The sequence below is a fragment of the Micropterus salmoides genome, unplaced genomic scaffold, assembly GCF_014851395.1.
Source record: "Micropterus salmoides isolate LMB-PRFRI ecotype aquatic unplaced genomic scaffold, ASM1485139v1 Ms_hic_scaffold_3, whole genome shotgun sequence".
NCBI lineage: Eukaryota > Metazoa > Chordata > Actinopteri > Centrarchiformes > Centrarchidae > Micropterus > Micropterus salmoides.
The window spans coordinates 11,594,656-11,622,314 of NW_024042261.1; the positions used below are offsets into that span (position 1 = coordinate 11,594,656).

Sequence of the window (27,659 nt, forward strand, 5' to 3'; positions counted from 1 at the left end):
AGTGTACAAAGGACTGAGACAGGTGAAATGAAATGAAATAGCAATCCTGTATTGACAATTTTTGATGATCCATCTCAAATGATGAGGTGCTGAATATGTTAAAGGGACAAATCATCTAATCACACTGTACTGTAAAGCATGTGTAACTGTAACTATGATAACTGACAATGTTAACCCTGGAGTTAAGATAAATAGCACACTCTCTAAGACATCCTCGCTCATTCAAGTGTTGTACTCTGATGTATGGGTGTCACTGTGAGCTGCAGATGACTGAATAAACCTACAGAAAGTCAAATGTTGGCTTCGGGTTGTTTATTTCAACAGAATTCCACTGAAACAAAACGTCTACAAGCAGATATGAAGAGGCTGCATTTGAGAGTTGACTGAAGCAATGGGATAAATGTTGCATTTCTAAATAAAAGTTTCACTGTTTTTCTAACTCATCTTCAGAATAAAAATCTAGCCCACATTGTAGCAGTGGTCAAAATACATGGTACATACAATAACAAAGAACAAAGCCAGTAAATTGAATCACCCAGTAAAAAGTCAATATCAAGTATTTGGTACTCAGTGAACCCATCTCCCCACACTGTTAATCAGCAGCAGTCTGATGTTCAGTCATACTGGACCATGGGGTGGTCACTCCAGGGAGGCAGGTTGCAGAGTTTCTCTTCAGTGGCTGTTTCGATGGGCCAGCCCCAGGCCTTGAAGAATCCAGCCAAGTTCATCCCCACAGTCTGGGAGAAGGTCTCTGCATACAGGTTCATCTTTCTGTAGTTGTCATTGGGAAAGTTGGACATCTTGTGGTAGGCAGCAAACACCTTCTTAAAGGCATCCCAGCCAAACTTTTCCTGGAGCTACATGGAAGGAGCCAGAGGTAGAGGAAAGAACAGAAAAAGAAGAACAAAACATGTTTGTTGTTTGGTGTTTAATGGCCACTTAAGATTCACTAGGTTGAATGGGGCAAAAAACTTTCAGTCTACCTATTGTTACTATTTATTTTCTCTGTCTTTGAAGAGGTGTGATTCTGCTTGAATGCTGACGCCAGTGTGACATAGTTTCTCTACAGGGTCATTTTCTCTCACCTGCATATATGTCTCCAGGGCCACCCACATTTGCCAGTTGCTGAATTTCTTGCCCCCCTTAACATACTCCTCTGCTCGACTCTTTCGATTTGCTGAAGTCATTGCTGGATGAGCCTGCGTTGAACAAGTTGAAATGATGTGATTGTGAAACAATGTAATCTAAATGAAAAGCTAAATATTTTTCTCAACATATGATAACAAGAACCGTAGTCTTTTGTAACATCTATTGATGTAACAATGTCACCATAGCCTTTAAGACCAGGGTGTTCTAGCCATTGGTCTCTGCTTTTGTCAACTAAATTAAACTAATTTACTCCACCTGTTCCCTGTTGATCCTCAGCACCTCTTCATGCACATACACTGACCACAGGTTGCATGTACACTCTGTGGTGTGTGGTGGGAACTCCCAGCAGCTTCTCTGTTGGTTGTGTCCAAGCTCATGTATGGGGCCCCACAGGCCTTTACTCTTAGCAAGGTCAGTGCTGACAAGCTCAGCTGCTGTGGGCTTGTGTGCCATCACAGGATAACCTGAATGCATCCAACCTGAATAGACAAACAAGTCTTTAGGGTTCTATATCTATGGTAGAGAAACATCACATTGTAGTGCATATGCATGCAATTAGAGCAATGCACAAATCAGTGTCATATTAGCATGTGATGTTACAAAACTCCTCATTCAATTAGTAATTTTAAAGAAGTGTTGCCATTTTTAAACTCAAAACACTGTCATAATGCAGTATGTACTTGGTGTCATCTGATGTCCCTGAGAGTCCTGGTGATTTATTTTCAATATACTGTACATTCCATGGACAGCAGTTAGCACTGAGCAGTTCCCCCTTGGCGTTAACATGGAAATGCAGATTTGGGGAAACTCTAAATTGCTCGTAGGTGTGAATGTGAATAATTAGTCTATAGAGAGCCTGGACAGGTCTACAGGATAAGCAAATAATAACTAGTCAAAGTCAAACACACTTACCACAGGAAATCTGCACATCAGTAACAAAACGTTCTTTGCGGGGAAATTTGTGTGGGATGGCAGCAAGATCAGCGATACCCTTCATGATGTCATCCCAGAACGCCGCCAGCTCATCAGGGCGCTCTAGGTCCCGAATAACATCTGATGGTACAGTAAGGATGATGTTGTCAAACTCCAACTCTGCCCAGGGTGCAGGGGCTGTGCGCAACAACAACCAATCAGCTGCTGTTGTCACACCTGAAAAAACAAAGGGAGGGATTCAAATCAGATCAAAGAATTATCGCATAATTTTGTAAAATTATATATTTTAAAGGGACTCCTGCTAAACTGAAACTATTTCGCTGGAACTGTCCATCACAAATGACATTTGATGAGAACTAATGATACTGCATTGGATTTTGAACAAGATGTTCTTACTTACACTGCCCTGAATCCCAAAACAACCTTTTATGCGGTACTATAATGGACAAAACTCACACCTTCTATTTATTGCCCTGAGAATAAACGTATCAGCAGGCACATACCACACCATCACAGACTCACCTGATCTATAGTACGGCGCAGGTACAGCCATCTGCACTGTGACCTCTACCCCGTACACTTGTGTTTTGGGTGGGGCTACCAGGTAGATGAGTCCACCCCACAGGTTCCACACCTGCATCACCTCTGAGGTAACAGGAAATCGCTCATGAACACATGGTGCTCTCTTCAATGTTTCAGCACTGAGACGGTCTGTTTGACATCCTATCTGGATCTGTGGAAGACATGGAATTGTGTTACTGATAGTGTTGTTTGTACGATAAATAAAAGGATGCAAAGCTGGAAAGCTGGATATGATGACGACTGCAGACCATTCAAAGTATGAATGACCTGAGAGGACTGAACGACTTGCACTGTCTGCCACAAAGTAGTTTCTTTCTCTGAATTTAGCTGAATTGAGTGCCTAGTCACTGCTGAGGACTGGGGTCTGAATGGGATGGACATTAACAGAAAAACAATGAATTCACTTTTGTGCACTCTACCTTCCATTCCTTGTTGACTATCTCTCCTGGTATGGCCATGTAGGTCTTCATACCAGGAGAGAGGTAGAGACCCGTACTGATCCACTCCTCCCCTCCTGACACACACACACACACGCACACACACACACACACACACAAACAGCAGAAGCAAAGATTATACTCATCATGTCATATTTACATTGATTAAAGGTCCCATATTATGCTCATTTTCAGGTTCATACTTTTATTTTGTGTGTCTACTAGAAAATGTTTACATGCTTTAGTGTTCAAAAAGCAAATTATTTTTCACATACTGTCCTCTGCTTCAGCACCTCTATTTGCCTTCTCTCTGAACACTCTGTTTCAGCTCCTGTCTCTTTAAGGCTCCCCTCCCTAAAAGCCAACTTTCTTCTGATTGGCCCCGGAAGCTTCTCCAGGGGCAGGAAGTAGCTGGCACAGCGCTCTTGAATCATGGCTGCATCCGAAAACTCAAAAGAAATCTCCTTTCCTGACCACCTTTCCTTGACATCAATGGAAATTGCATGAGGTCAAGGAAAAATGTGAAGGAGAATGCATTAGGACTTAGGAAAAGAGGACGGCGGCTCTAAGCGACATGATTATGCAACGGTGGATGTTACTGCCGTGACCTGCCATGATGAACAGTGTTCTGAAGATGGACTACAAAAAGACTACATCTCTGACACTACGCCCCGTGTTGTTTTAATGCAGGCCATCTAAAGGTGGACAACACGGTGGAATATTAGGCATGCTTCATTACCAAGATAGCAACAAGGCAGATAGGTATCAGTCACAAGATAATGGAAAGGGTTGTCACATTGAGAATGCTTGCTCACCCTCCTGCCCATAGTTATCAACATGAATCCCAATTATTGTTTGTAACAATGTTTCCCACAGAATGACTGCGCAACTGTGGAGAGAGAGAGAGAGAGAGGGGAGGTGCTGAGCTGAGCGAATATATGCGCAGCTCATTTTAGATAGTAAGAAAACGCGGTCAGTGTTGATAACAAATAAATCATTGTGTGGGAAACACTGAAATAATACATTTCATTTACTGTAAAGGTCATACAGCTTGGTCATTGCTTGTATTAGGGTGTCAGCATCTGTGACTGAATTAAAATCAATTAATGATATTTCTGAAGGCTGGAAATACATAACATGAACCTACACGATGCAACAGTATCCTAACTTTGATCACGTTACAAGACCAGTAACACAGCTTGCATGGATCTCAGGTATTGCTGACAGTTCAAGACATTTGCATATTAGGGAGTTATGGCATAAGAGAGAAATGGTAAGTTCCATGGTGATCAACATCCTTTATCTGTCATGGCCGGAGATTTCTCTTTTTTATTATTGTAGAAAACACTTTATAGCATATTTCAACAATCCAAAACATAAAACGGTGTTGAAACAGCATCAGATTACAGCGAAGCCAAAAGAAAACAAACTAAAAGAAAGAAAGAAATTATGAGAGTCTTATTCAAGTATTATAATGTGCATCTGTATTGAAAGGATTTTATTAAATGTGGTTGATGGATTTTATCGTTTGAGTTTGAGAACGTGCGTCGCTTTAAATGTTGCTACTGCAAGGAATTGTGGGATGGCATGCTCCCCTTCCTTTCGTAAAGGATGGTCAGGTGTACCCTATGCTAAAGGAGGTGAAAGGAAGCATTGAGGCTCCTTTCCTTAGCTTTTAGAAAATTCGGACAGCTCTTATGATGGCTGCCACTGAATTTCTTCTGGGTAACTTCACTGAGTTTGGAACCTTCCTAAGCAAAAAAGACTTTTCGAACGCAGCCCATGTGTGGATAGGGCTGGCTATGTGAAACTAGAACTCACTGACTACTGTACAAAACACAACCAAATAACTTTATTCACTAATTTTGGAAGCAAATTTTTCTGGTTTTCCGTCTTATGTCCTCCACCTGCTCTGCTCCAACTTTCTGTGATTTATGGATTTTGCTAATGGATAGATAGCTTTACTTGTTGTTAGCAGTTAATTTAGCCATTAACTTCTGATAACGGTAGCTGTCGCTAGCTAGTTAGCTCAGTTAGCCGTGTAGCTAGCCGTCCTGTTAGCTGACTCTGCCTGTATTGGAAGCACTTTCTCGGGGACATACTAACAACCTCCAGCTCTAGCTCAGCAATGTCGGTGGGGACGTCTACTGCACTGAAGGGCTGGAGGAAGTCCAATACAAAACAGATCCAACTGCACACACATTTACTGAAAGACTGAGCAGGAGGGGAAGAGAGAGCATGTTTTTCTGTCATAGTTTTGGGACCTTTAGACACACCAGGGACACATATTTAGGTTGAAAAGACATGAAAAAGTGGATATTGCACAATATGGAACCTTTAATGTAATGCAGTAGCCCAAACGTAATTCATGAATAGTTCACATATTTGTCCACAATAAGGTCTGACCTGCTGTGTTAACATTAATCTTGATCCTGTGGTTGTAAACAACTGGCAGCAACGGGTTATCCTTGATGATGTAGGGCAGGAGAGCATCAGGATCTGGGGAAACCTTGTATACCTCTGCTGCCACACTGAGGAGTAGGTGGTCTTTGGGAGTCTTTGCAGGGCAGCTGTCACACACCTTTAAAGAAAATGAATTATTAAACGTGTTGTTCAACAAATCTCACTTGTTAGCTTTGTGCTGTTCTATTAGAATGTTTTCTAAAACATTCATGTTGTGTATTTTGTCTACTCACCTGAGGCATGTCCAACTTCATTAAGATGTCAGTGAGGGTGGACACGATCTGCGTGTAGGAGGAGCAGTCATGAGCCTTCATGTGCAAGTACTTGGCACAGTCCCCACCCAGCTTTTTAAGACATGCCTCCTCATCCTTGCTTAATTCTTTGCCATCGGTTACATGGCCAGCGAAGCGGCCCAGAAGGTTGCGGAAGTGGTAGGTGTCTTTCATGGCCTGGCTGGGCACAGGGGCCTTGTATAAACCTCCTTTGATTGTTGTCCCCAACAGGCTCAAGCCCATTTTGTTCAGGATCTTGTTCCCTGAAAGACATTCCAGCAAACCTGATTTGATTGACTGTGTTTTATTGTTGGAACTGTTGAATTATAAGAACATGAACTTGTCATTTCCCACTTGCTCCCATGATGTCCTCAGTGTCTGCCTGACCTCCTCACCAGCTGCAGTTTATATGATTAATTACCTTGTACAGGGCCTTGACACAAATCACTACCAGCCTATATTGTACATTCCCTCTTTGCACTCTTTACCAGAATGTCTTGTCTGCCCTGTCTCCTAGTTTCCTGCCTGTTGTCAGCACCAGTGTTCTTCACAGTTTAGCTGTGAATCTTCATGTCTTCTTTTTGGGATCTACACCACCTGGCCCAACGGACATCAACCAGCCAATCATCTAAACTGATGTAGTGGAGGGGACAGCAGGCCATTTGCTTGCCATAACTTTGTGACAACTGAGGTACATTTTCTTAAAAACTAACAAGAATGTTTCAGTTTGCAAAGAACATATTCGTCTTCGGGAAAAATCTTTGTAGACATCCTGTTTTAGATAATTTAACAACTTTGGCCATTGTTAGAGGGTTAACACCTTCTTGGTGCCATCCAGTGCTCCACTGATACCATATAGGTCGTATTGTGTCTGTCCCGTAACTTTCTTAAACCAACAATCGACATTCACACCCACTTCACACAGTAATTAGCCAGGCATGCGGAGGTGAAGTTTGGTTTAACATGTCTGTTCTTATATTTTTTTTCCTCCCTTATTCCTGTGTGCCATGCTGTACTCCATAATGCGTTTATGACTGCAAATGTGTTTCTCACTCAGCGATATTGATTGTATGTGCGGTAGTTTTGAGTTGTCTCTAATATGAATCATCGCCTAGCAGTAGTACCTGGGTGTGGCAATGCTGCAGTGGAAAAGACACATGCCACTGCAACATATTCATCAGAGGTGTGCAACCTAAAGCAACTGTAAGTCGTTTTGGATAAAAGCGTCAGCTGGAGTAATTTCCATTATGCATGTAGCATGCATTATGTTATGGGATTATTATGGGGTGAAGTAGGCCGGAATATAATCACACTCTTGTGGTGTATTATCATACCTGAGAACTCTGTCATTGCGTTTTGCCCGTGGTGCGTCTGTGCCCAGTACCAGGCATGTCCACCAATCAGCAGGCCTCCTCCCTCTGCCACGAAGTGTTGGATTTCCTCCACATGATTATCGCTGTACGCCGTGCACACAAATACACTCAGGTCTTCCCTGAAGTCTGTCTTCTCACACTGTAACCCTGACTTGCTGAGAACTTGGAGTGCAGGGCCTTGCGCAACTCCAATGATCCCCTGCCGGCCTTCATCCAACCAATGAAGGGCATTGTTCCAAAATGGAGCAAATGTCTGTGATAAAGGCAGTAGTATGTTAATAACACAAAAAGATTTGGCACATCAGCACACATCTCATTATTCAGCAAAATGAACAAGAAAGAGACATCTCGTGAAAGGTGAGTAGTTGAAGGAAATGCCGGGTGAAACGAGGGAGAGGAGTTTGTTGTGCACTTTATTTCCGAACATTATTCAAACATGACAAAGTCCTCTCTCCACCTCTGGAGACTGACGTTTCCACTGTCATCTTCCTGCAACAAATCTCCTCTCATGAAATTTTAGAGTTTCAAGTGTCCTGGAGTGACACTTCTGTTTCTTGTTCAAAACAAAGGGTGTCACCGGAAGTCACTCTTAGTGATCCTTTCCCTGATGTTGTTAGACACCTCGTATAACAGTCTGAGCCTGTCAGTGGTAAAAACAAACACTTGTGGACGTTATTTTGACAGGCACAATTCCCCAAAAATAATACATTAAAGCCTCTGCAACTGGTTCACAGCTGCCGGCTGAAGCTATCTACTGCACGGATTCCAAAACATTTTGTACCAAGTAGGGGTGTGATGATACACCTAGCTCACAAGAACAAGATGATATTTTAACACAACATTTTTATCAAAACTTCAATGATGAAATATATGAGGGGAGGGTCTAGGCTCCTACCAGCATTAAGCACTTACACATTTCCTGCATTCTAGTGAACTTTTCTTCATTCATTTATGGTGGAAAATTCGCTTTGTGGCACATTTTCACCTCAATTATAAATTAATTCATTTTAATTCAGTTATAAACTCCTGAACTTTAATAGCTCCTCTGTTTCAGCAAGTTTTCTGGTCATGTTCAAAATTTTCTGCACATAAATCTATCCCACAAATGTGTGTTCTCTGAAATGTCAAGAAAAAAGTCACAATATTATGAGAATAACGTCATCATAATAGTTTTTATAACTATGTGCCCTGTACTTTGCTGTGCATTAGGTTATTACTCTGTTGATATGGTAGTATCCCCTACAGACCACGTGACAGACACAGAATCGTTTAGGATGAGAAAAAGAGGTGGAAACCGAAACTAACAGGCAGAAATCTCACCACAAATCCACACATATATTAACTTCAGCACCTCCAATAAACTGCAGCTCACAGTCCCAAACAGAACCAGTCTGCGCCACAGTTTATAGATTTTTATATTGCAAAATTCTACCAGTTATGTTACCAGTCTGTCAAAAACTGTTGGCTACAAACTGTCTGATATCGTGAGAGACCTTTTTACCTCTGCGAGAAATATCGTCAGGTTTTAATATCGCAAAATCTAGTCATATCCTCCACCTACTAGTCATTTTGACACCAAAATATGCGAAAAAGGGGCCCTGGTTTAAAAATACCAAAATTATCATTTAATATATAACAAAATAAATAAACAAAGTAAACATTTACATTAAATATTGGTTTTAAAATGTCTATCTTCATAAGTCAAATTGAGAACATCATGACAATTTGCTCATATACTGTTGTTAAGGTATAAAACATTTCATTTGAGCAAAACCTTATTATATGCTCAGTTTGACTTATGAAGGCAAGTGAATGCCTAAAAAAACTTTAATTTAAACTGTACCTCTTGTCCCATAAATCCTTCATGTGAGACCACAATGACTCGCCCCTGCCCATAGTAGGCTCCTGCTAGGAACGCACGTCCATCGTCTGTGGTCCCAATGGGAAAGGCTAGCGGGCCATGGACCAGAACCTCAGAAGGTAATAGTCCAGGGTTGAGGTCAAACTCTGAAACTCCCTGGAGTAAGAACTCCAAGTCATCCTCAAAATCCTTCCCAGTTCTTTAAAGAGTGAAGAGGAAGAGAAAAGATGGATGTCAAGTATGACTGATACAGTATTATATAATTCAGATTAAAAGTTGTCACCTTGCAAAGTGGAGCCTTTCTAAATGTGCAATAAAAGAGAAGTAAAGTATACACTCACACTATAGCCATCCAGGAAGATGGGATCTGAGGGTAGACAGGAAGGCACTCTACTTCACACTTGCGCTCAGAGATATAGATCCCCGCCACACCAGAAACCTTGTTGCCTTCAAACTGAAGCAGCGTGTTCTCCTTGGGGTGATCTGCAGCCCAGTTCCATGCCTGCCCTGCTATCAGCACTCCTCCTCCAGCTTTCAGAAAGGCCACCAGGTCCTTTACGTCTGCACCCACGCTGTAGGCATCAGTCACATACACCCCCACGTTGCCACTAAAGGCCCCCACAACTTCTGCTTGGAAGCTGGATTTGATGAGATTATCAGAGACTGACTTGACGTTTTTGTGAACCCTCACAGACAAGTTTTCAGATCCATCTCCTCTCAGCCAGGTCACAGTGTTCTCTACCAGAGCAGGAAAGGCGGTCAGGTAGCCTTCATGACCCAGGACCACGATCCTTCCACTGCCGTACAGAGAGGCAGCCATCAGGACCTGGCCTTGGCTGTTCATTGCTAAAGGAAAGGCATGGTCTCCAATCAGCACCAGGTCACTGGGAACACAAGGACCCCGGAAGTCCAGCTCTTTCAAGCCTCTCATCAGGGACATGTAGTCCCCATGGTGTTGGGTTTGTGTGGGTTGGTTGGACATGATGTGGGAATGAAGGATCAATGCTGTAAATATTGAATGAAGAGGGTGGATGGCAGAAAAACGTGTGTAAAGTCAGGTGCAAATTGCATTAGTGACTGAGTTGCACCACAGTTCCACCTAGATGCTTTTCGTGGCAGTCGGTTGTCCTGTAGGAAAAAAACAGAGCTGACAAACATGAACAAAATACAGTGTAATACTGATGTGTTACACTTTTTTGCAGGCTGCCAGTACAGCCAAACACTACCTAAAAGCACCAAGTGACCTTTTTACCTGAAGGTTAAGTTGTCTTTCTGACTGTCTAATGAGACTGGAACTTTTCCAGGCAGGTAATCCACCGAGAGCACAATCTGACAGGACAGAAGATAGAATATAAATGAGAACAAGAACAGGAGAGACTATTTTAGGGGAAATTACAATAAGAGGAGGGACTTCAGTGTGTACAACCCAGTGACAGGCTATTAATGATGGTCAAGATCAAACATTAGTGCACGGTAACACTTGTCAACATTCTCAGTGTGTCAATAATTCACTACTTACACATGTGGTTTTGGACAGCACTACATCCTGGCTGAGACTGTTAAGAAACCTGCTTATCCTGTCTGTGTAATTCAATATTTGTGGATGTTGAGAGCACAACACAACATTTTCACTGTGAAATAAACCAATTAGCACATATGTGTCTTTGTTTCGAACAGAAAAAAAGATACGTTGTTTTATAGAGACCTTGGAAAATCTGTGTTTTCATTGTGTGTTGTACTCTGTTTACGTGTGTGTTGCAAGTCAGACAGAAACCCCGGGGTGGCGATGGTGTAGTGGCTAAGACGCAAACCTTTGGTGTGAGAGACCTGGGTTTAATTCCCACTGTGACACATGCACCAGTGTGTCCCTGAGCAAGACACTTGCAAGACACACTGAAGACAATGCCTAGTTGCTCCAGAGGTGTGCAACCTCTGACATATATAATAGTGTTGTAGTCAAGATCGCCAAGAGTTGACCGAGACAAGACCAAGACTTTTAGGGGCTGAGAGCGGTCAAACCAACATATGTTTATTAGAAAATAAACCGTGGGATGAAATACAATTTTGACCTGGCTACATCACAGAGAACTTCAAAGTATAACAAGTCACCACCACTTCTTTAAGGGCTAGTGTTGTGTAGGCATATCTTACTTTTTAGACAATTAACATATTGTAACATTACATAAATGTTGTGAATAGAAACTTTTATAACAATGTGAAAGTAACATGCAGCCTATGCTTTACTGGAATATGGTTTCAACATCTTCTATGATGCCTCTAAAATAAACAAACCTCCAAAAGTACACTTCTAAACAAAAAGGATTTCTCTAACCAACGAGCCTACACGAGTAAGAAATCCTGTCACGCCTGTTATGGAGGAAGCTATTCGTCAAAACATTTAACTCTTCATAAGACAGTGTAATAAAAGGGAAAGATGAAGAACAGGTTTTTCTCCCTTAGCCTAAACTCTTCTTGTCCTATATCCCTTAGCCTGTGTCTTGATCTTAGCTTTATCTTTGGTTCTTGTCTGACTGGCTGACAGGAGGAGTAGGAGAGGAGGCAACAACCAGGAAACTCCTATTTACTGTTCTACGCAACAATCAACCCGACGCTTCTTCAAATGTACAAGAAATTACCTTTTTATTAGCAAAAAAATAAATTAATGTGAAAGGCTCGTTTACCACGCGGTCTTCCGTGAGATTTCAAGAGTCAACGATTTATAAAATCATGCCGGATAACTGGAAATCTCAGAAAAGTCCGTATGAGCGGAACCTTTGAGGGGTTCACGTTTCTAAACGAGCGTATTTTCCTGACCGACCGCGAGTGCGCTGCGAAAACAAGTCCCCGTACGGTTTGTGTTACTCTTGTTGTACTTAAGCAACCGTGTCAGATACAAAGAAGTTGCGACAAACGTAGTAACATTACAAACTGTAAATAAACGCAGGCACCATCGCGGGATAACCATTTTATTTCTGTATTTCTGCTCGTAATCTGATGAAACGAGTCGTTCATAAACACACTGTAACGTTAGGGCTCCAAGTAAAGCAATCTCGCTGCGGTCGCCCGCTAAGATGTCGTGTATGCTGGTAAGCGCCTCTGGGGGCCCAGTGGTCCCTCTGGAGGATGGACGAGCTGTGATTCTGGGCCGGGGTCCTGACACCGGGGTCGCCGACAAGAAGTGCTCCAGGTACCAGGGTGAGGAGAAGCCCGGCACAAACACTTTGGCGCTTTTCATGATGCTGCACATGCGGGTCATTTTAGTCTTTTATTGACGAATTTACCACGAGACCCGTCAGCTCACCGGTGCTCCAGTGCGAGGTCTCAAACGCATGCGCAAGAAAACTGATGCGTTGACTGGCAAACCGTTTTAATTCATATTGAAATAGTAAATGATATATGAAATGCCCTGGTGGCTTTGTGTCAGGAATATAATTTAAAGAAATTGCCGAGTGGGACTAAAAAACAGTGGGTCATCCCTGCTTGTTCGACGTGGACTGATCCAAGACCTCCACACAGCATAGGGGGATGCTGTTTTAGCCTTATACCCCAAAAGTCCTTACAAAGAAACGCATAGTATTGACTTTTATAATATATATACATAAATCAGTGTTAGAGATTAGACTCTAAAATGATTAGGGGATGGATCAATTAGTAGATAGATAAATTAACTTGCAACACGTACTTTTTTTTATAATTGAGTAATAGTTTAAATCACTTTTCTAGCAAAAATTAAACTGTTTGAATTCCAGGCTTCTTAAATGTGAGGATTTTGTGCTTTTCTCTGTTTTATATTATTGTACACTGAATATCTTTGGTTTCTGTATTGTTGCAAAACAAGCAATTTATTGATATCCCAGGAAGAACCGCAGACAAAAAAAAATAGATATACTTTTTTTTTCCCACTCCAGATACAATCTGTTGAAATGAAAAAAAAACAACAATAGCTTTTTCTTCCCAAAGCATACAGCGCACAGAATCAATCATGAAATGCATTTTGAAATGTCTCTGTGTGTATATGATGGTAATTATCCTTGTGTTTCTTTCAGTGAAGGTGGTGGCTTGCTATGCAGACCAGGATGTGGTTGTTACTCGGGTATGAAAACACAGTTTCTAATTCAGTTAGTCTCCATGTGGAGCTCTCACGCTACACTCATCAAACACCAGAGAGTGTTCATATTTGTCACAGCACAGTCAAAGCATCAGTTATGTCATTATTTCTGAAAACTTGGTGACAGCACACCTTTTTTCTTTACTGCCTAGACCCACCCCGGTTATCTTAAATCCTATAAAGTAACTGTGTAAAGGTTGCAGCCCAATGTCCATACATGTCCTATTGTCTTCCACAGCTAGGTCCCAATCCCAGTTTCCTGGACGGTGAGAAGCTGGGCCGTGGCCAGTCTGGTAAACTCACTCACGGAGGCACCCTCTATCTGGTTAACCAGAACTATCCATTTAAACTGCACTACTCCCTGAGCTCAAACGGATCAGCCTCCAGCGCTCCACCTAAAGGACTAAAAGCCACGGATAAGACAAAGGGGGGAAGAAATGGGAAAGAAACAGAGGCACGGTCGAGTCCAAATCCCAAGCGCAGTATCATGGATTTCTTTTCTACCTCTCCCATGAAGGTACCACATTTTGTTTGGTCATTGTGTTGACTTGTATTATTTCATGTATCTTATTTGCTTATGCTGTATTTTTTTACAACAAAGATACTATTTATCAAGAGAAGCTGACATCAAACTACTAAACTTGAGAGACGGTGTATTTTTGTTATTCTTCTGTTCAGTCATCTAAAAGACGACTGAGCCCAGAGAGGGGGCACCGTGATGAAAAGCGCCAAAAAAGAGATGAAGAGGCTTCCGATAGACAGAGAAAGGAAGAAGTGGAGGAGGAGGATGAGGAAGAGAGACTGGCAGAGGAAAAGCTCAAGCAGCTGCAGGAGTTGGCAGAGAAGTCTATGGCAGAGAGGAGCACCCAGCCTTCATCGTCGTCACTTTCTTCAAAGGGCTGTCTAAAGAGCAGCTGGCAGCAGATAGGCAACCTGCTGCTTTACACTGCTGCTGGTGTCAAAGGGAGTAACAAGGTGGGAAAGAACAGCTTTATTTATTTAATTCAGTGCAACTTAATCATTTCAAATAAATTAGCAGGGTTAATGGATTATAATAATGACTATATAATATAATAGCATAATAAAATATGTTTTATTGCATAAATAATAAAATGCTGTTAGTGTTTTATGTTAAAAAGCCGCCGCAAACCTTGATTAAGAACCTGAAGTTTTATCAGGTTTTCCCCAAATGCATTTCTGCCCCAGCAGACCCATCAACTATTAGTTGATTAGTTGAGCAACAGAAAATCAGTTAAGCATTTCTCAAGCAAAAATGACTCAGAAAAGATTTCCTGCTTGTTCTGTTCTACACCATTGTAACCTGAATATCTTTAGGTTTTTGGACTGTTGGTTGGACTAAACAAGGCCTTTAAATGCAAAAACGGGCTTGGGACATCTTTTACATATATTTTACATACCAAATGACCAGTCGAGTAATTAAGGAAATAATCATCAGATTAATCAATAATAACTGTGGGTACAGCTTTGATTTCTGTTGTTGAGATTGGTCACAGGAAGTGACAAGTAAAAAACCAGCGGTCTGCTAAACAGAAGTTGTCTGAGCAGTTTCAGTCCTGTTAACATGTTTTATTTTCATATAAACATGACCAACTTTAGGGATCTACATGTGTAAATGTGTAAAGATTTCCTTTGCTTTTCATCCTCTCCAGATTGCTGGGTTTGACATAGATGGCTGCATCATCACCACCAAGTCTGGCAAAGTCTTTCCCACCGCTCCAGATGACTGGAAGTATGTCTGCACTCCTGAACTCCTGAAGTGTGACAAATGACTGTACTATTTCTGATTTTGACATCAGTGTTTCCAGCTCAGTGGCTTCTGTAGACCACATTTCATATCTACATTAGTTTGTTGTAATTGTCCTTGTGTTTAATTGCCAGGATTCTGTACCCTGAGATTCAGCCAAGACTGGCCAACTTGCTGAAAAAAGGATACAAGGTGGGAAGGAGCTAAATACAACAGTTGCCAACAGGTTTTATGGAAATGTCCAAGTCTAAATCCAGTGACTCTGCTAGTGTTTGTCATTGGATTTCCTAGTCTAACCTCGCTGTCTTCATACAGGTGGTGTTCTTCACCAACCAGATGGGGATCGCTAAAGGCAAACTGAGACCAGAAGTCTTCAAGTCTAAAGTTGAAGACATCCTCACCATGCTGCAGCTACCTGTGCAGGTAGGTCATGGTGGAGGTTGACTCTCCCCTGTCTCCTTACTATTGTACAAAAACAACTGACATTAGTACTCCCTCCTCTGCTGTGTCTCAGGTGTTTGTTTCAACCGGTCCTGGTATCTACAGGAAGCCAGTGATGGGAATGTGGAATCACTTGTGTGAGAAGGTAAATGTCAGTGAAGATACATGGACACACCATGGAACCACGCCTCATGTGCTGTATTTGCAATGGGCAGACGTTACAAAGTGCAAATTATAGTACACAAATTTGCTGAGTCACAGCAGCCGCCCTTTTTCAATTCCTCACAGCACTGTTTACTGTTGTCTTTGCATGTTTGACAATAAAAAGTCTATTCTAGTTTTAACTGTGTCTTTGCATGTGTGTTTCCTGCTCAGGCAAATGATGGTGTGACTGTTGACAAGACACAGAGTTTTTATGTAGGAGGTGAGTGAGGTGGAGTATGAAGTAGTGTTGCCATATTGATAAATATTTCATACTTGCATGTGCCTATGTGTTCTCAGTTATCTGACCTGGCATCACAGAGATGCACACATAGACAAGCATTCATCTACATTTTGAAAACCAAATGTTTAGTTCTATCCTATGCCCCCAAGTCCAAAAATGACCCAAAATCTTAACTTAATGCTAGACCTAAACCTAACTATAAAGCCAATAGCATGCCCTGGTCCGAACCGTGCCCCAAGCCCAGAAATGCTCTAGATTTAATCTCGTTAAAGTGCAACAAAATGCAACAAAAATGACCTAATTTAGAGGCTTTGCTTTTTGTTGATCCCCAGAAAGTACACGAGCACACACACAAGCATGCACACACAGCTTCTGACACCACCTCTGCACACAGATGCTGCCGGTAGGCCAGAGAACTGGGCTCCAGGCAAGAAGAAGAAGGATTTCTCCTGCAGTGACCGACTGGTAAGACCTAAGATTTTTACTCTGGTTAACCTTTTTTTACCAGTTTGTGTTCCTCTTGTCTTGACTTGTTGTGTATCAGCTAATTTGCTTGAAATGTTTTTATGTGTCATCTTAAATGTCATTAAATAGAACTCAAGTATGAGGCATTGTTTCTAGATTATGCCTTGTTGGGGGAAAAGTGTACAAAACATATAAAATATGAGCATTATGTACCAGCTACTGTCTTCATACTTGTTTTTGTAGTTTGCTCTGAACATTGGGTTGCAGTTCCACACCCCAGAGGAGTTTTTCCTTGGTTGGAAGAGCGCCCCCTATAGCCTGCCAAATTTTGACCCTGTGAGTACAATGAACACACTGGCAGTGGACTTTGCAATTTTTTTCTTACAGTATATGAGAATACATTTGTGCATTTTAGTCTGTCTGTATTTTAGTTAATGTTTTTCTTTATCTGAACTGCTAGAGGAAGATTGACTCCACTGCAAGGCTGTACGACCCGCCCTCTGCCTCTCTCATCTCCAGCAAGACAGAAGTCATTGTTGCCGTGGGTTTCCCTGCATGTAAGAGAAAATGGACGTAATGTCACCTTTTTATGATCCCCGCCTCCCACTGATGCCATTCTGACCTTGTTTCCCTCCCTCCCTTTCTCCACAGCTGGTAAATCCTCTTTCTTCCACACCCACATCATTCCAAAAGGCTACGTGTACATCAACAGGGTGAGTTTCAATGAACAGGGTTGTCAGCAAGGTTCCACTTCTGCCTCAGCTCTAAATGCATCCAGAACATTTGGTTTAATATACAAAAATATATATTTAATGTCTAAAATAACTGCTTTTAAGATTGCGTTATTGTAACAATGATGATGATCTACCAATGATGAAGATAATTATTATTATTGGTATGTTCCCATATATTATTGGGCCCTTTCCTTAAAGTCTTCCATGACATGTTGTCACCGACCTTTCGTGTTCTGTTTTGTATCAGGATACACTTGGTTCATGGCAGAATTGCGTGTCTGCATGTGAGCGTGCTCTGAAAGAGGGCCGCAGCGTCGCTGTAGACAACACCAACCCAGACCCAGAGTCTCGTAAACGGTAAAACAACTGCATCATTATTATGCTGTGCAGATGCATTTCTGTGTGTGTGTGTGTGTCCTCAATATGCATATATACTCAGGATCCACCTCACTGGGTACACCTTTATATAAACAGGCTTCAAAAAGCATAAACAGACAGAGAGTCCTACATAAATAAAGAGTAATTACTAGTAATAACTAGGTTTAGACAAAGCATCTAGAAGTAGTTATTCAAGCTACTGAGAGTATAAGCTCAGGATACTGGAATGCTTAAACGGGCCGAAGCGGGTGCATTTCATAATGTTGCTACTAAATGTTTGCTACCGTTGCCATGTTTGGGGGAATGAATATTCTCCTACTGTGGCCTGCTTCTTTAATTTTCCAGATACGTGGACGTGGCCAAGGCTGCGGGAGTGCCGTGTCGCTGTTTCCACTTCTCAGCCTCTCTGGAGCAGGCCAAACACAACAACAGAGTATGACTCACCTCTCCTCCCTGGCACTTTTTACACAGTTGTTTTGTTTTATCCTGGCTGGTGATGATAAGTGTTTTTTAACGCGTAATTGTTGTTCCCAGTTCCGTGAGATGGCTCCATCAGACAGCAAACACGCTAAGGTCAATGACATGGTTTTCCACAGCTACAAGTAAGAAAGAATAACCTTACCGCTCTTACCGGTTATAAAACACGTTTCTTGTGCCAAAACGCCAAAACCTCTGCACAGAGCTTGACAAAATGCAGCTAAATGCATGCCACCAAAGTGATTTAGCTTTCTATTTTAGTAAATTTCCAAAAACGTTAGTTTTGTCTTTGTTACTATGTCAAAATGAAAGTGGGTTTTGAATTCTGGTAATCAAAGCACTTACCAGTAATAGCTCTGGTACTGACCACTCTAATTTTGCTCTCTCTCTGGACAGGAAACATTTTGTGGCTCCTGCTCTCTCTGAGGGATTCTCCGAGATCCTCCAGATCCACTTTGTCCCGAAATTCAAAGACATCCTGTTAGAAATCCTGTTCCGGCAGTTTTCTGAGGGCTGATTGGACAGCTGCCTTTCTGACATCTTCAACTTTTAATTTCACACCGACACATGAAAAAATACAGATGACAGCCAGTGAAGCAGCTGGGGTGCATGTTAGTCAGTAGACACTGACATGTTTTTCTGTTTCAGCTGATGGACTGTCTGGTGAATGGGATCCTCTGTGCTGGGCTTGTATGTTCTAGCTTGTATGCATACTGTGTGGCTAAGGGCCTCTAACTTCAAAGTAAGACCAGTGATGTTAGCTAGACTCGCAGCTCTGATTCAGATACTTTCTTTCAAGAAGTGTTTTTTCAAACAATTAAACGTACACAGTTGAATGTACAAAAATATATTTCAATTATATACGCACCTCAGGAACCGATTATTCAAGTGTTAACCACGTTGAGTTTAGAAAGAATACAGTGTGAAAATAAGAATAATTACTTTTTTATGTTTTGTATGATTTGATGATTAAAAACATCTCCATTTTACAGGTAAGTTTACTGCAACATGACTATGGTATTCCATTTGAAAATAAAGTTTTGGAAATCTCTTTTGAATTCTGCATGCCATTATTATGGTTTAATCCAAAGAGATCTCGGATTGATTGACTGATTGATTATTCTCAGTCAAACTCAGGCAGGAACTGGATCTCTGCACCCAGATGCTGTTTCAGCCACGGCATTATCTTAAACAGGTCGATGTGAAAGTCTCGAGCATCAGGAGGTGGCCTGTCACTGCTGTACCGTCTCATCTCTGGGTTACTTAGGTCACATACGTTGATGGTGCCAAAGCTCACTACTCCCACCTGGAGATGAAAGCAGGAGAAATGTCTATGTGATGCTAATTGCACTGTGGGTAACAAAGCTTTCTATACCTCCACACCTGCGATAGCTACTCAGACAACACGATGTGTAAACAATACCTGCCTTTCACTTTCTGCCTTAATCTGAATTTGCATGAAGACCACATTAAACCAATTATGAAAATCCATTATGCCTAAAGCTGTAAAATCTGAGTAAAAGACTAAAGTTTCTTTAAAACATAGTTTCAATTTGTGACGCCTTTATTCTATGAAAATGAAAAATTTGTAATTTATGTGGTCTAATGTGTCAAAAAACAAATTTTTTTAAAAGGGTTGATAAATCTGAATTAAAAAATGTTTTAAAGAAACTTTAGCCTCTCTGGATGAATATAGTCCAGTTTTGACAGCTCTAGGCATAGTGGTTTTTAATCAAGTGCGCCTTTTTTTACATTTTCACAAATAGAATAAATGTTTAAGAAATCTGAAACTGTGTTTCAAAGAAATTTTTGCCTCTCAGGGACATTATAATCCAGACTTGACAGCTCTAGACATAACTTTCCCCTTAACTGCCGAATCAGAAGCTAAATTCAGCATCTTGTGAGTAAGTTTAAGCATGGTTTGTGTAGCTACAGTCCCCTCCAAAAGTATTGAAACAGTAAGGCAAATTCCTTTGTTTTTGTTGTTCACTGAAGACATTTGGGTTTAAGATCAAAAGATGAGAATGAGACGAGAGTTTAGAATTTCAGCTCTCATTTCCTGGTATTCACATCTAGATGTGTTAAACAACTCAGGACATACCACCGTTTGTTTGAACCCACCCATTTTTAAAGTGAGCAAAACTATTGGATCATGTGGCTGACAGATGTTTCTTGTTGTCCAGGTGTTGCCTTTTAGGTTGATTGTCCAAACATTAGATAGCTCTGCATGACTAGTCTAAGTTTTCATCCTTGCTTCAAACCTATAATGACTGCATTTCCTGTTAAAGAGGATAAACCAATATGAAGACCAGAGAGCTGTCTATGGGAGAAAAGCAAGCCACTGTCAAGCTGAGAAAAGAAGGAAAATCGACCAGAGCCATTGGACAAACATCGGGCAGAGCAAGCAAAACAATTTGGAATGTCCTGAAAAAGAAAGAAACTACTGGTGTGCTGAGCAACAGACGTCCAACAGGTCGGCCAAGGAAAACAACAGTAGTTGATGACAGAAATATGGTGAGAGCTGTAAAGAAAACCCCCTAAAACATCAGTAAGTGACATCAGCAACGACCTCCACAGTGCAGGATGAAGGTGTCACAATCCACTGTTGGAAGAAGACTCAGAGAGCAGAAATATAGAGGCCACACCACAAGATGCAAACCACTCATCAGCAGGAAGAATCCGAAGGCCAGATTGAAATTTGCAAAGAAGTACAGAGATGAGCTGCAAAAGTTCTGCAACACAATCTTCTGGACTGATGAGACCAAGATTAATCTCTAGCAAAGTGACGGAAAGGCCAAAGTGTGGAGAAAGAAAGGAACTGCTTATGATCCGAAGCATCCAAGCTCATCTGTGAAGCATGGTGGAGGAAATGTCATTGCTTGGGCGAGCATGGCTGCTTCTGGAACAGGCTCATTAATATTTATTGATGATGGAACTGATGATGGTAGCAGCAGAATGAATTCAGAAGTGGACAGAAACATTTTGTCTGCCAATTTACGGAGAAATGCATTGAAACTAATGGGGAGGAAGTTTATCATGCAGCAGGACAATGAGCCAAAACACACTGCCAACAAAACAAAGGACTTCATCGGGGGGAAAAAGTGGAAGGTTTTAGACTGGCCAAGTCAATCAGCTGACATTAACCCAACAGAGCTGCATTTCACCTCCTTAAGAGGAGACTGAAGGGAGAAACATCCCGAAACAAACAAGAACTGAAAGAAGCTGCGGTAAAAGCCTGGAATAGCATCACAAATGAAGAATGCAACAGTTTGGTGATGTCGATGGGTCGCAGGCTTGAGGCAGTTACTGCAAGCAAAGGGTTATGCCAGCAAATATTACATGTTATTTATTTTAAGACTATTTGTTCCATTACTTTTGCTCACCTAAGAATGCTGTGGTCTAATACAAACGGTGATATGTCCTGAGTTGTTTAACACATCTAGATGTGAATACCAGGAAATGAAAGCTGAGAAACTGAACTCTTGTCTCATACTCATCTTTTGATCTTAAACCCATAAATGTCTTCAATACTTCAATACTTTTGGAGAGGACTGTGTGAGTCTGGACAGAAATTAATGCGAACTAAAACTGCAACTTGACTGTTAATTATTTGTAGTTTGAATTAGTGAAAATTAAGTGAAACTTGCTGACCTGAAAGTAGCGTTTTTTTTTTTGCAGAAACAGGGATCCACCAGAGTCACCTATATAAAAAGAGACACGACTGTAATGTGAATCCCATGTTGGTCAAACTGTGGTGGCTATTATACAATAAGTGCAGAGTCCAGACCTTTACAGACGATAGCATCCTGGTATTTAGAGGATCCCCCAGAACAGAGTAATCTGTCAGGTATGTACTCATCCAAAGTCACATTGGTGGGCTCATTGAGTACTTGCCTTGCCTTCTCCACACAGCTAGGCCTCTGGAGACAGCAGATCAGTGACAGTTCAACATTCTTGTAATAAAACAGAGCAGAGTCTGAAAATCCTACCAACTATCACTCACCTGACTCTCTGTGTGAATATGTGTTTGTTTGCGTCTCAAGTTCTTATGGATGAAAAAGGCAGAAGTCTCCGTGTGTGGTAGCAGTTCCTTTCCTGTTTACACACATTTATTTTACTGAGAATGCATGAGTATTTAGTATATTATTATAAGTCTCAGTTCCAATAAATAAATTATCACTATGTTAACAGGGAAACTTTATGAAAAATACTCTTTGCATACTTTTAAAGATAAAGGTCAAAAAGTCACATACGGTGCTGCTGACAGGTAGCGTTGACTTTCTTCATGGCTCGGCTGGCTGGAACAGTACATGGCAAGCAGATAGGTCTGTTGGATGGCATACAGTATATACACACTTTACACTTATACCCAGGAACATTTATGTTAGTAGCATTAGATTACTTTCTCTCTGTTGGCACCTTGCATGGTAGCCACTGCCATCCGTGTGTGAATGGGTTGAATGTGATAAGTATTTAAGTGCTTGTGTGGTTGGAAGACAAGCACAGTCCATTTTCTAAATTCATCTTTTTCATGACAAAACAAATGTCAAATGTTTTAAAGACGCAACTAGATTAAAGTCAGTGTTTTTAAGGTTAGCTCTTAGTTTAGATGTCTCTCTGGTGGCTAACAGTTAAGCATCTTTTCTTCCGGGTGTCTCACCTGGCTTTCCAGGAGAGCGGGATGCTCTTGGCTACCTGTACCAGAGCTACATCGTAGTCATAGAACTCCGAAACGTTTCTGGTTTTGAGTGCCCTGATGTTGTACTTGGGGTGAATGATCACATTCTGTGAAGACACCGTGCCCTCACCTGGGAACCAAAGGAGGTGATTGTTATTTCAACATTAAAGAGTGTGAAGCCAAAAACATGGTTAATAGAAAGAACTCATCTATACCCACTGTTTTCAACATCATAGTGCGGTAGCTAAGTGAACTGAGTGAGGAACTAACACTTTCAGAGCTTTGATTCCTAAAATGAGAACTTCTGATAGAAATGGGCTGTTGTTGTACTTTAATGTGGTTGGTATTATAACTAAATGCTTTTTCAACACACCACTTACTACTAGACCTGCAAGCAGGTATGTCGTCATCCAAGCACCTCAAATCCTCAAATGGACACCAATCTTTTGATCTCAAAAAAAGTACTGCCCAACACAGATATTTTTCAACAGAACTCTTTACCACTTTTCTTTCATGAATCTCAATCTCCGAAACAATTTCCTGTGCTGACACTGACCATGTTGTATGAGCGGCTTCTGACGGACTGGGTCTTTGCTCGTTCTGACAAAGCAGTGAGCAGCTGTCAGCACCCAGTTCTGGCTCACAATGGATCCAAAACACGAATCTGAAGTCATTTGCAGAGTAACGTGCCATGGATTGGGGAAGACTGTCGTGCTCTTTTCATCTGAGGTTGCTTCCTGAGCCACCCCACACATGGTCACACTCTTGTCACCTGTATTATGAAACATGACAATTTTACAGTTCAGTAACTTCTACATTCTGCATTCTTAAATGTTTAATCTAGCGAGAAAACTATTCACATTTTTTTTACATTTAGATTTTTAGAAAGCAAGTTATTTTTTGTATTCTCAAAATTAAATTTTCTGCTGACATATTTGACAGCTGAAAACAGAAAACACACAAGCTTTTGTGTCTTAGAGTTGAGGGTGATCTCCTTACTAATAATGCTGTTGAAAACCTGTCCCAGTGTCTTGAAGTTTTTCAGAATGAAGACGTGCATCTCATTACGTTTCTGTGAAGCTAAGGCGTTCAACTGATCTTTCTTCACTTCTTCCCCAATACCAAAAACATAGACATCTGAAAACACACACAAAAATGAACTCATACACAACCACGTCCACACATATTAAACACATTAAAACAAACTTGGCTTTGCATGCCAGATTCATGATACCTTGACTTGCACTTAGTGAAAGTACAGTGGCTAAAATGTACTTTACATAGTGTATTAGAACATTTTGGTTTGAAATAATTTTTATCATGATACCAAGCAATGACTCGTCTGTGTGATCGGGGGATGTGTTGCGGTAGCCCAGCAGATTCCGGATCCTGGCCAAGGCAATCTGAGGTTTGTTTCCTGTGTTAGAGAAACCTGCAGGCAGAAAGACGAAGAGGGAATGAAGCTAAAGATAGAAACAATTCGTGCTCAACACATGCTTTTTTTAGCGTGAGTTTGTGAGACATTTCCTGTGTCTTTACCATCTGTTTCTATGATGATGATGTTCTGAGTCTCATTAAAATGGTTCTTGGCACTGCTTTGCTTCAAGAAGTTGATTAGCTCACTGACACGGTGCAAGGCAGCGTGTAGGTTGGTGCCCGTCTTACTCCCATGGCCTGCAGATGAAAAAAAGTAAATTAATGAACTTAATTAACACATTGGTGCGACACAGTCGTACCATAATGATTAAAGCCCATTTGAGGAGATCACACTGTAGGAGATAAAAAGATAAAGCTATTAAATTAATGAATAAAAACGAATAAAGGGATAACAAGCGGAGTCCTACTACTGTAGTCGAACTCCATCAGTTTCCATATGACGTTGTCTATGTCTCCACTTGCATCCGAGTCTCTAATGTCAACGATGTCTATAGCCTCGCTGGCAAATGACAACACATGGAACTTCAGCTGCACCTCGTAGCTGTCCAACTAGAGAGAAAATGAAGAGGACATGTAGGTTTCACACCCACTGAGACAGGATGACAGATATATAATTTCCATCACACAAACTAATAGACCAATGGGAATAAATGTGAATACATTTTTGTTGTTGTTTTGGTGTCTTTGTCTTTCACCCAATTACCCTGTTGAATCAAGTAAGCTCATATGGCACAGACCTTTTCAATTAGAGCAATGGTGGCGTTCCTGGATCTTTCAAATTCCTGCTCTCGGATGCTTCCTGATGTGTCAAGTAAAATGTAAACATTTATACGACTGCCTTCAGCCACACGGATTGTTCGGCCATAGGACACCCTGCCAGCTTACACACACACACACACACACACAAACACACACACAGTACTTATTTATTTTATTGCAGTTGATTTCTTGCACTGAGCATTTGTATAAGCAAGTTTATGTACATGCATGTTTGTGCTGCAACACTATCAATATGTTGTGTTCATGAGGAACAGATTGCGCATAAAGTTATGCACACATTTCTTTTTGGATTCTGGTGTGAGCACATCCATGACTCCTGCAAGAGACCCTGCCATGGCTTCTGCCACCATGCTGGGAGAGTCAAAGGTATTTGGACCTGCAGTAAAGCACAAAGATATCTTGTGTTGATGTTTTATCCTAATATGCCTAATTGCAATAAAAAAAATCTGTTGTTTTAAAGAAAAAACAACTAAATCTAAAATTGTAATTACAGTATAAAAACTGTCACTCTGCACCTTGGCACCGTGGTGTTGAGCCACTCCACTCCTTGTTCTCAAGGCAAACCCTTTCAGCTGACCCGAGCAGATCCAGACCAGTCTGACACCGGTAGATAACCTTCTCTCCAGTGTGAAACCGGCCCGCTGACCTCTGGGCCCCTGGTGGGACCCCTGGGTCATTACAGTCATCAGCTGCATTTAAAGACAAAAGGGAGAACGGTAGACATAATGGGATAGGTCAGGATAAGTGATTTTTGAGGTTAAAACCATTTTTTTTTAAAGGATAGTGGTGTTTAGGCTTATACAGAAATGTTCAGAATGATGAGAATTTTGAAAAGAAGCACAAAAGCCGTCAAACACTGAATCATAAAGAGTAAGCAGAGTAAATCCAAAATTATGCCACTGACCTGTTTTCTGTCACCACACAAAGCCTCAGTAAACAACTGTATAGAATTAAAATCAGTTTATGGGGATCATATTCAAAAGCTGCTTTACAATATAAACCTATGTGTTAGCTTAGTCAGTGCATGCTCACTCTACCAGAGGCTGTAATACACCTGATGAATGTGGCTGAGGGTCTCATATTCGCTCAGTAATTCTCTATTGCCCTGATGTAAGAGGGGGAAGATATAGACATGCATTTTACATAATTTCATGATACACATGATTTATGCTTTTTCATTGTAATGCCGTTCGTCATCACCATGGTTGTCACAGACAGGACTGGTTCCTGTCCAGTCCCCAGAGAGGGTGCAGTTCCTCTGGGCTGACCCGTAGAGGGTGAACCCTTCTTGGCAGGAGAAGTTCTGCGTCATCCCAACCCGGAGCCACTGGTCCCTGGGCCAGATGTCACCGTGATCCAGCTGGAGCTGAGCCGGACACAACACGTCTGGGAGCGGGAGGGAGATGGACGGACAGACAAGAGGATGCAGGACGGAAGGGAAGGGTGAAAACAGACAGTGGGTTTGTGTACATGTGAAGTATAATGCATCACCATCCAAAACATTACCTTTGCATATGGCCCGTGACACCGGCCTGCCATTGGCTGATCTCATGAGCGACCACTCCCCCTCAGTACAGTGCCTGTGGCTGACTGGGAAAGGGTATTGCCCCTGGCTGCAGTGATAGGTCAGCACACTGCCCTCCAGCCCTCCCTGTAGAGGAAACACATGATCACTTATGGAGTTAAATTACGTAATGAAGCTTTCCAGTAAAGAGAGGCTTGCTTGCTTGTTGTTGTTTTTTTTTAGACTTTCTAGTTCCTTATTATCATGATCGGAAAAAGACCTTGCTAATTCAGCATTACTTGCGTGATTCATACAAATATTTATTTCTTTACTTAATTGTTCATCAATCTTATTACTATATTATTTTTAATTCCATCCTCCATTTTGTCCCTGGACTCTTGGCTGGTTTGCACCTTGTAACTTCTGTTTTGCAGAGTTTTATATATATTTATTATCAGCCTGTTAAACTGAAAAGTATCAATCTATTTATAATTCTAATCTAATTTTTGCCCTAATCTGCAGTGTATTATTTTTACCTGTGAGTAGGTGACGTGTCCACCTCTGATGCTCTCTGTGGTTGAGCATTTCAGAGACTCTATTTCCTCATCATAATAATAATAAACATCATGGTCCTGCGGGGAAACTGGAGCGCAAACATTTAGAAGTATTGGGATAAACATTCACCTCTGCATGCACGCACAAGCAAGGGGCAGTACACAGACACATGCGTCAACACAGCCATATAAATATACATTTTGACGTAATCACACTTAAATGTATAGTTCAGTAAGTGCAACAAAACATTGAAAAGCTCACCCTCCTGGACAGAGATGAATAGAAGGATCCAAAGTATGGACTTGATATACATGACCAGACTCTGTATCAGTGGTGTTTGTGTCTTTGAGTGACAGAAACCACAGTGAGAGTGTCTGTATCGACCTGCAGTCAACTGCTTTATTTGATGACTGATTACCCATTAACACAGAAGGAGGGATTGAGCAATTTAGTACAGCACTCATTTGATCTGTTTCTCTTGTTTTAGGATATTCTTTGGTGACATTTTTACATTGACATTACTTATTTATTTAAAGCCAAGAGTGGCCTCATAAAAGCTGCTCCAAAGCTTTTAAATAAAAATCTATTAAGACAGCCAACTTTGGGCGACTACTGCAATTTCAAATCTCACAATCTCTTCAGCACATCTTGCTATTTTGCACCAAAAACATAACCCTGTCCTAACACTGTTGTTGTTTTGATGTCTAATTACCCAGAATTACTGCTAAATGACTGCACTGTGTCTTTGTGTGAGTGTTTTGGGGCTTAAAATGGTGTGTAGTGCTCTCATGTATTTGTATTTGTGTGTTCGTGCACCTGATC

General features: G+C 41.3%; 3 protein-coding genes across 3 annotated transcripts; 1 reads left to right on the forward strand and 2 right to left on the reverse strand.

Annotated features, from left to right (window-relative positions):
* Window positions 1–290: 290 nt before the first annotated feature.
* Window positions 291–11,844, reverse strand: LOC119882752 (TRPM8 channel-associated factor homolog). Its single transcript, XM_038692997.1, has 13 exons — window positions 11,752–11,844; window positions 10,323–10,399; window positions 9,412–10,198; window positions 9,053–9,269; window positions 7,171–7,462; window positions 5,798–6,099; window positions 5,508–5,682; window positions 3,084–3,178; window positions 2,605–2,815; window positions 2,062–2,298; window positions 1,405–1,628; window positions 1,086–1,199; window positions 291–857 (listed from the first exon to the last, which is right to left on the reverse strand). Exons 3-13 carry the CDS (start codon window positions 10,050–10,052, stop codon window positions 615–617), a joined length of 2,751 nt encoding a protein of 916 aa, XP_038548925.1. The 5' UTR covers window positions 10,053–10,198; window positions 10,323–10,399; window positions 11,752–11,844; the 3' UTR covers window positions 291–614.
* A 121-nt stretch (window positions 11,845–11,965) lies between these two features.
* On the forward strand, window positions 11,966–18,941 carry LOC119882758 (bifunctional polynucleotide phosphatase/kinase-like). Its single transcript, XM_038693000.1, has 17 exons — window positions 11,966–12,265; window positions 13,117–13,163; window positions 13,417–13,695; window positions 13,857–14,153; window positions 14,849–14,928; window positions 15,078–15,135; window positions 15,259–15,366; window positions 15,458–15,529; window positions 15,760–15,808; window positions 16,224–16,294; window positions 16,538–16,630; window positions 16,755–16,851; window positions 16,946–17,007; window positions 17,276–17,385; window positions 17,752–17,839; window positions 17,941–18,008; window positions 18,280–18,941. Exons 1-17 carry the CDS (start codon window positions 12,142–12,144, stop codon window positions 18,398–18,400), a joined length of 1,824 nt encoding a protein of 607 aa, XP_038548928.1. The 5' UTR covers window positions 11,966–12,141; the 3' UTR covers window positions 18,401–18,941.
* si:ch1073-280e3.1 (complement C2) lies at window positions 18,813–27,256 on the reverse strand. Its single transcript, XM_038692999.1, has 18 exons — window positions 27,099–27,256; window positions 26,819–26,925; window positions 26,285–26,429; window positions 25,979–26,164; window positions 25,294–25,467; window positions 25,056–25,154; window positions 24,736–24,878; window positions 24,406–24,547; window positions 24,101–24,235; window positions 23,889–23,993; window positions 23,561–23,698; window positions 23,118–23,333; window positions 22,544–22,691; window positions 22,137–22,210; window positions 21,887–21,978; window positions 21,671–21,803; window positions 21,535–21,584; window positions 18,813–19,189 (listed from the first exon to the last, which is right to left on the reverse strand). The coding sequence occupies exons 1-18, from the start codon at window positions 27,148–27,150 to the stop codon at window positions 19,007–19,009; spliced, it is 2,322 nt and encodes a 773-aa protein (XP_038548927.1). The 5' UTR covers window positions 27,151–27,256; the 3' UTR covers window positions 18,813–19,006.
* Between the last annotated feature and the right edge of the window lie 403 nt (window positions 27,257–27,659).

Excerpts from the sequence above, each read along its gene's own strand:
- LOC119882752 (XM_038692997.1), bottom strand. The coding sequence starts at position 10,052 with ATGTCCAACCAACCCACACAAACCCAACACCATGGGGACTACATGTCC. Across the intron at positions 9,270-9,411 it reads TCTTCCTGGATGGCTATAGT|AACTGGGAAGGATTTTGAGG; the intron begins GTGAGTGTATAC and ends CACTCTTTAAAG. Across the intron at positions 6,100-7,170 it reads CGCAATGACAGAGTTCTCAG|GGAACAAGATCCTGAACAAA; the intron begins GTATGATAATAC and ends AATGTCTTTCAG.
- LOC119882758 (XM_038693000.1), top strand. The coding sequence starts at position 12,142 with ATGTCGTGTATGCTGGTAAGCGCCTCTGGGGGCCCAGTGGTCCCTCTG. Across the intron at positions 15,530-15,759 it reads GGAATCACTTGTGTGAGAAG|GCAAATGATGGTGTGACTGT; the intron begins GTAAATGTCAGT and ends TTTCCTGCTCAG. Across the intron at positions 16,631-16,754 it reads GCCTGCCAAATTTTGACCCT|AGGAAGATTGACTCCACTGC; the intron begins GTGAGTACAATG and ends CTGAACTGCTAG.
- si:ch1073-280e3.1 (XM_038692999.1), bottom strand. The coding sequence starts at position 27,150 with ATGTATATCAAGTCCATACTTTGGATCCTTCTATTCATCTCTGTCCAG. Across the intron at positions 26,165-26,284 it reads GTCACGGGCCATATGCAAAG|ACGTGTTGTGTCCGGCTCAG; the intron begins GTAATGTTTTGG and ends TCCCGCTCCCAG. Across the intron at positions 23,334-23,560 it reads GGTTTTCAACAGCATTATTA|GTGACAAGAGTGTGACCATG; the intron begins GTAAGGAGATCA and ends TTCATAATACAG.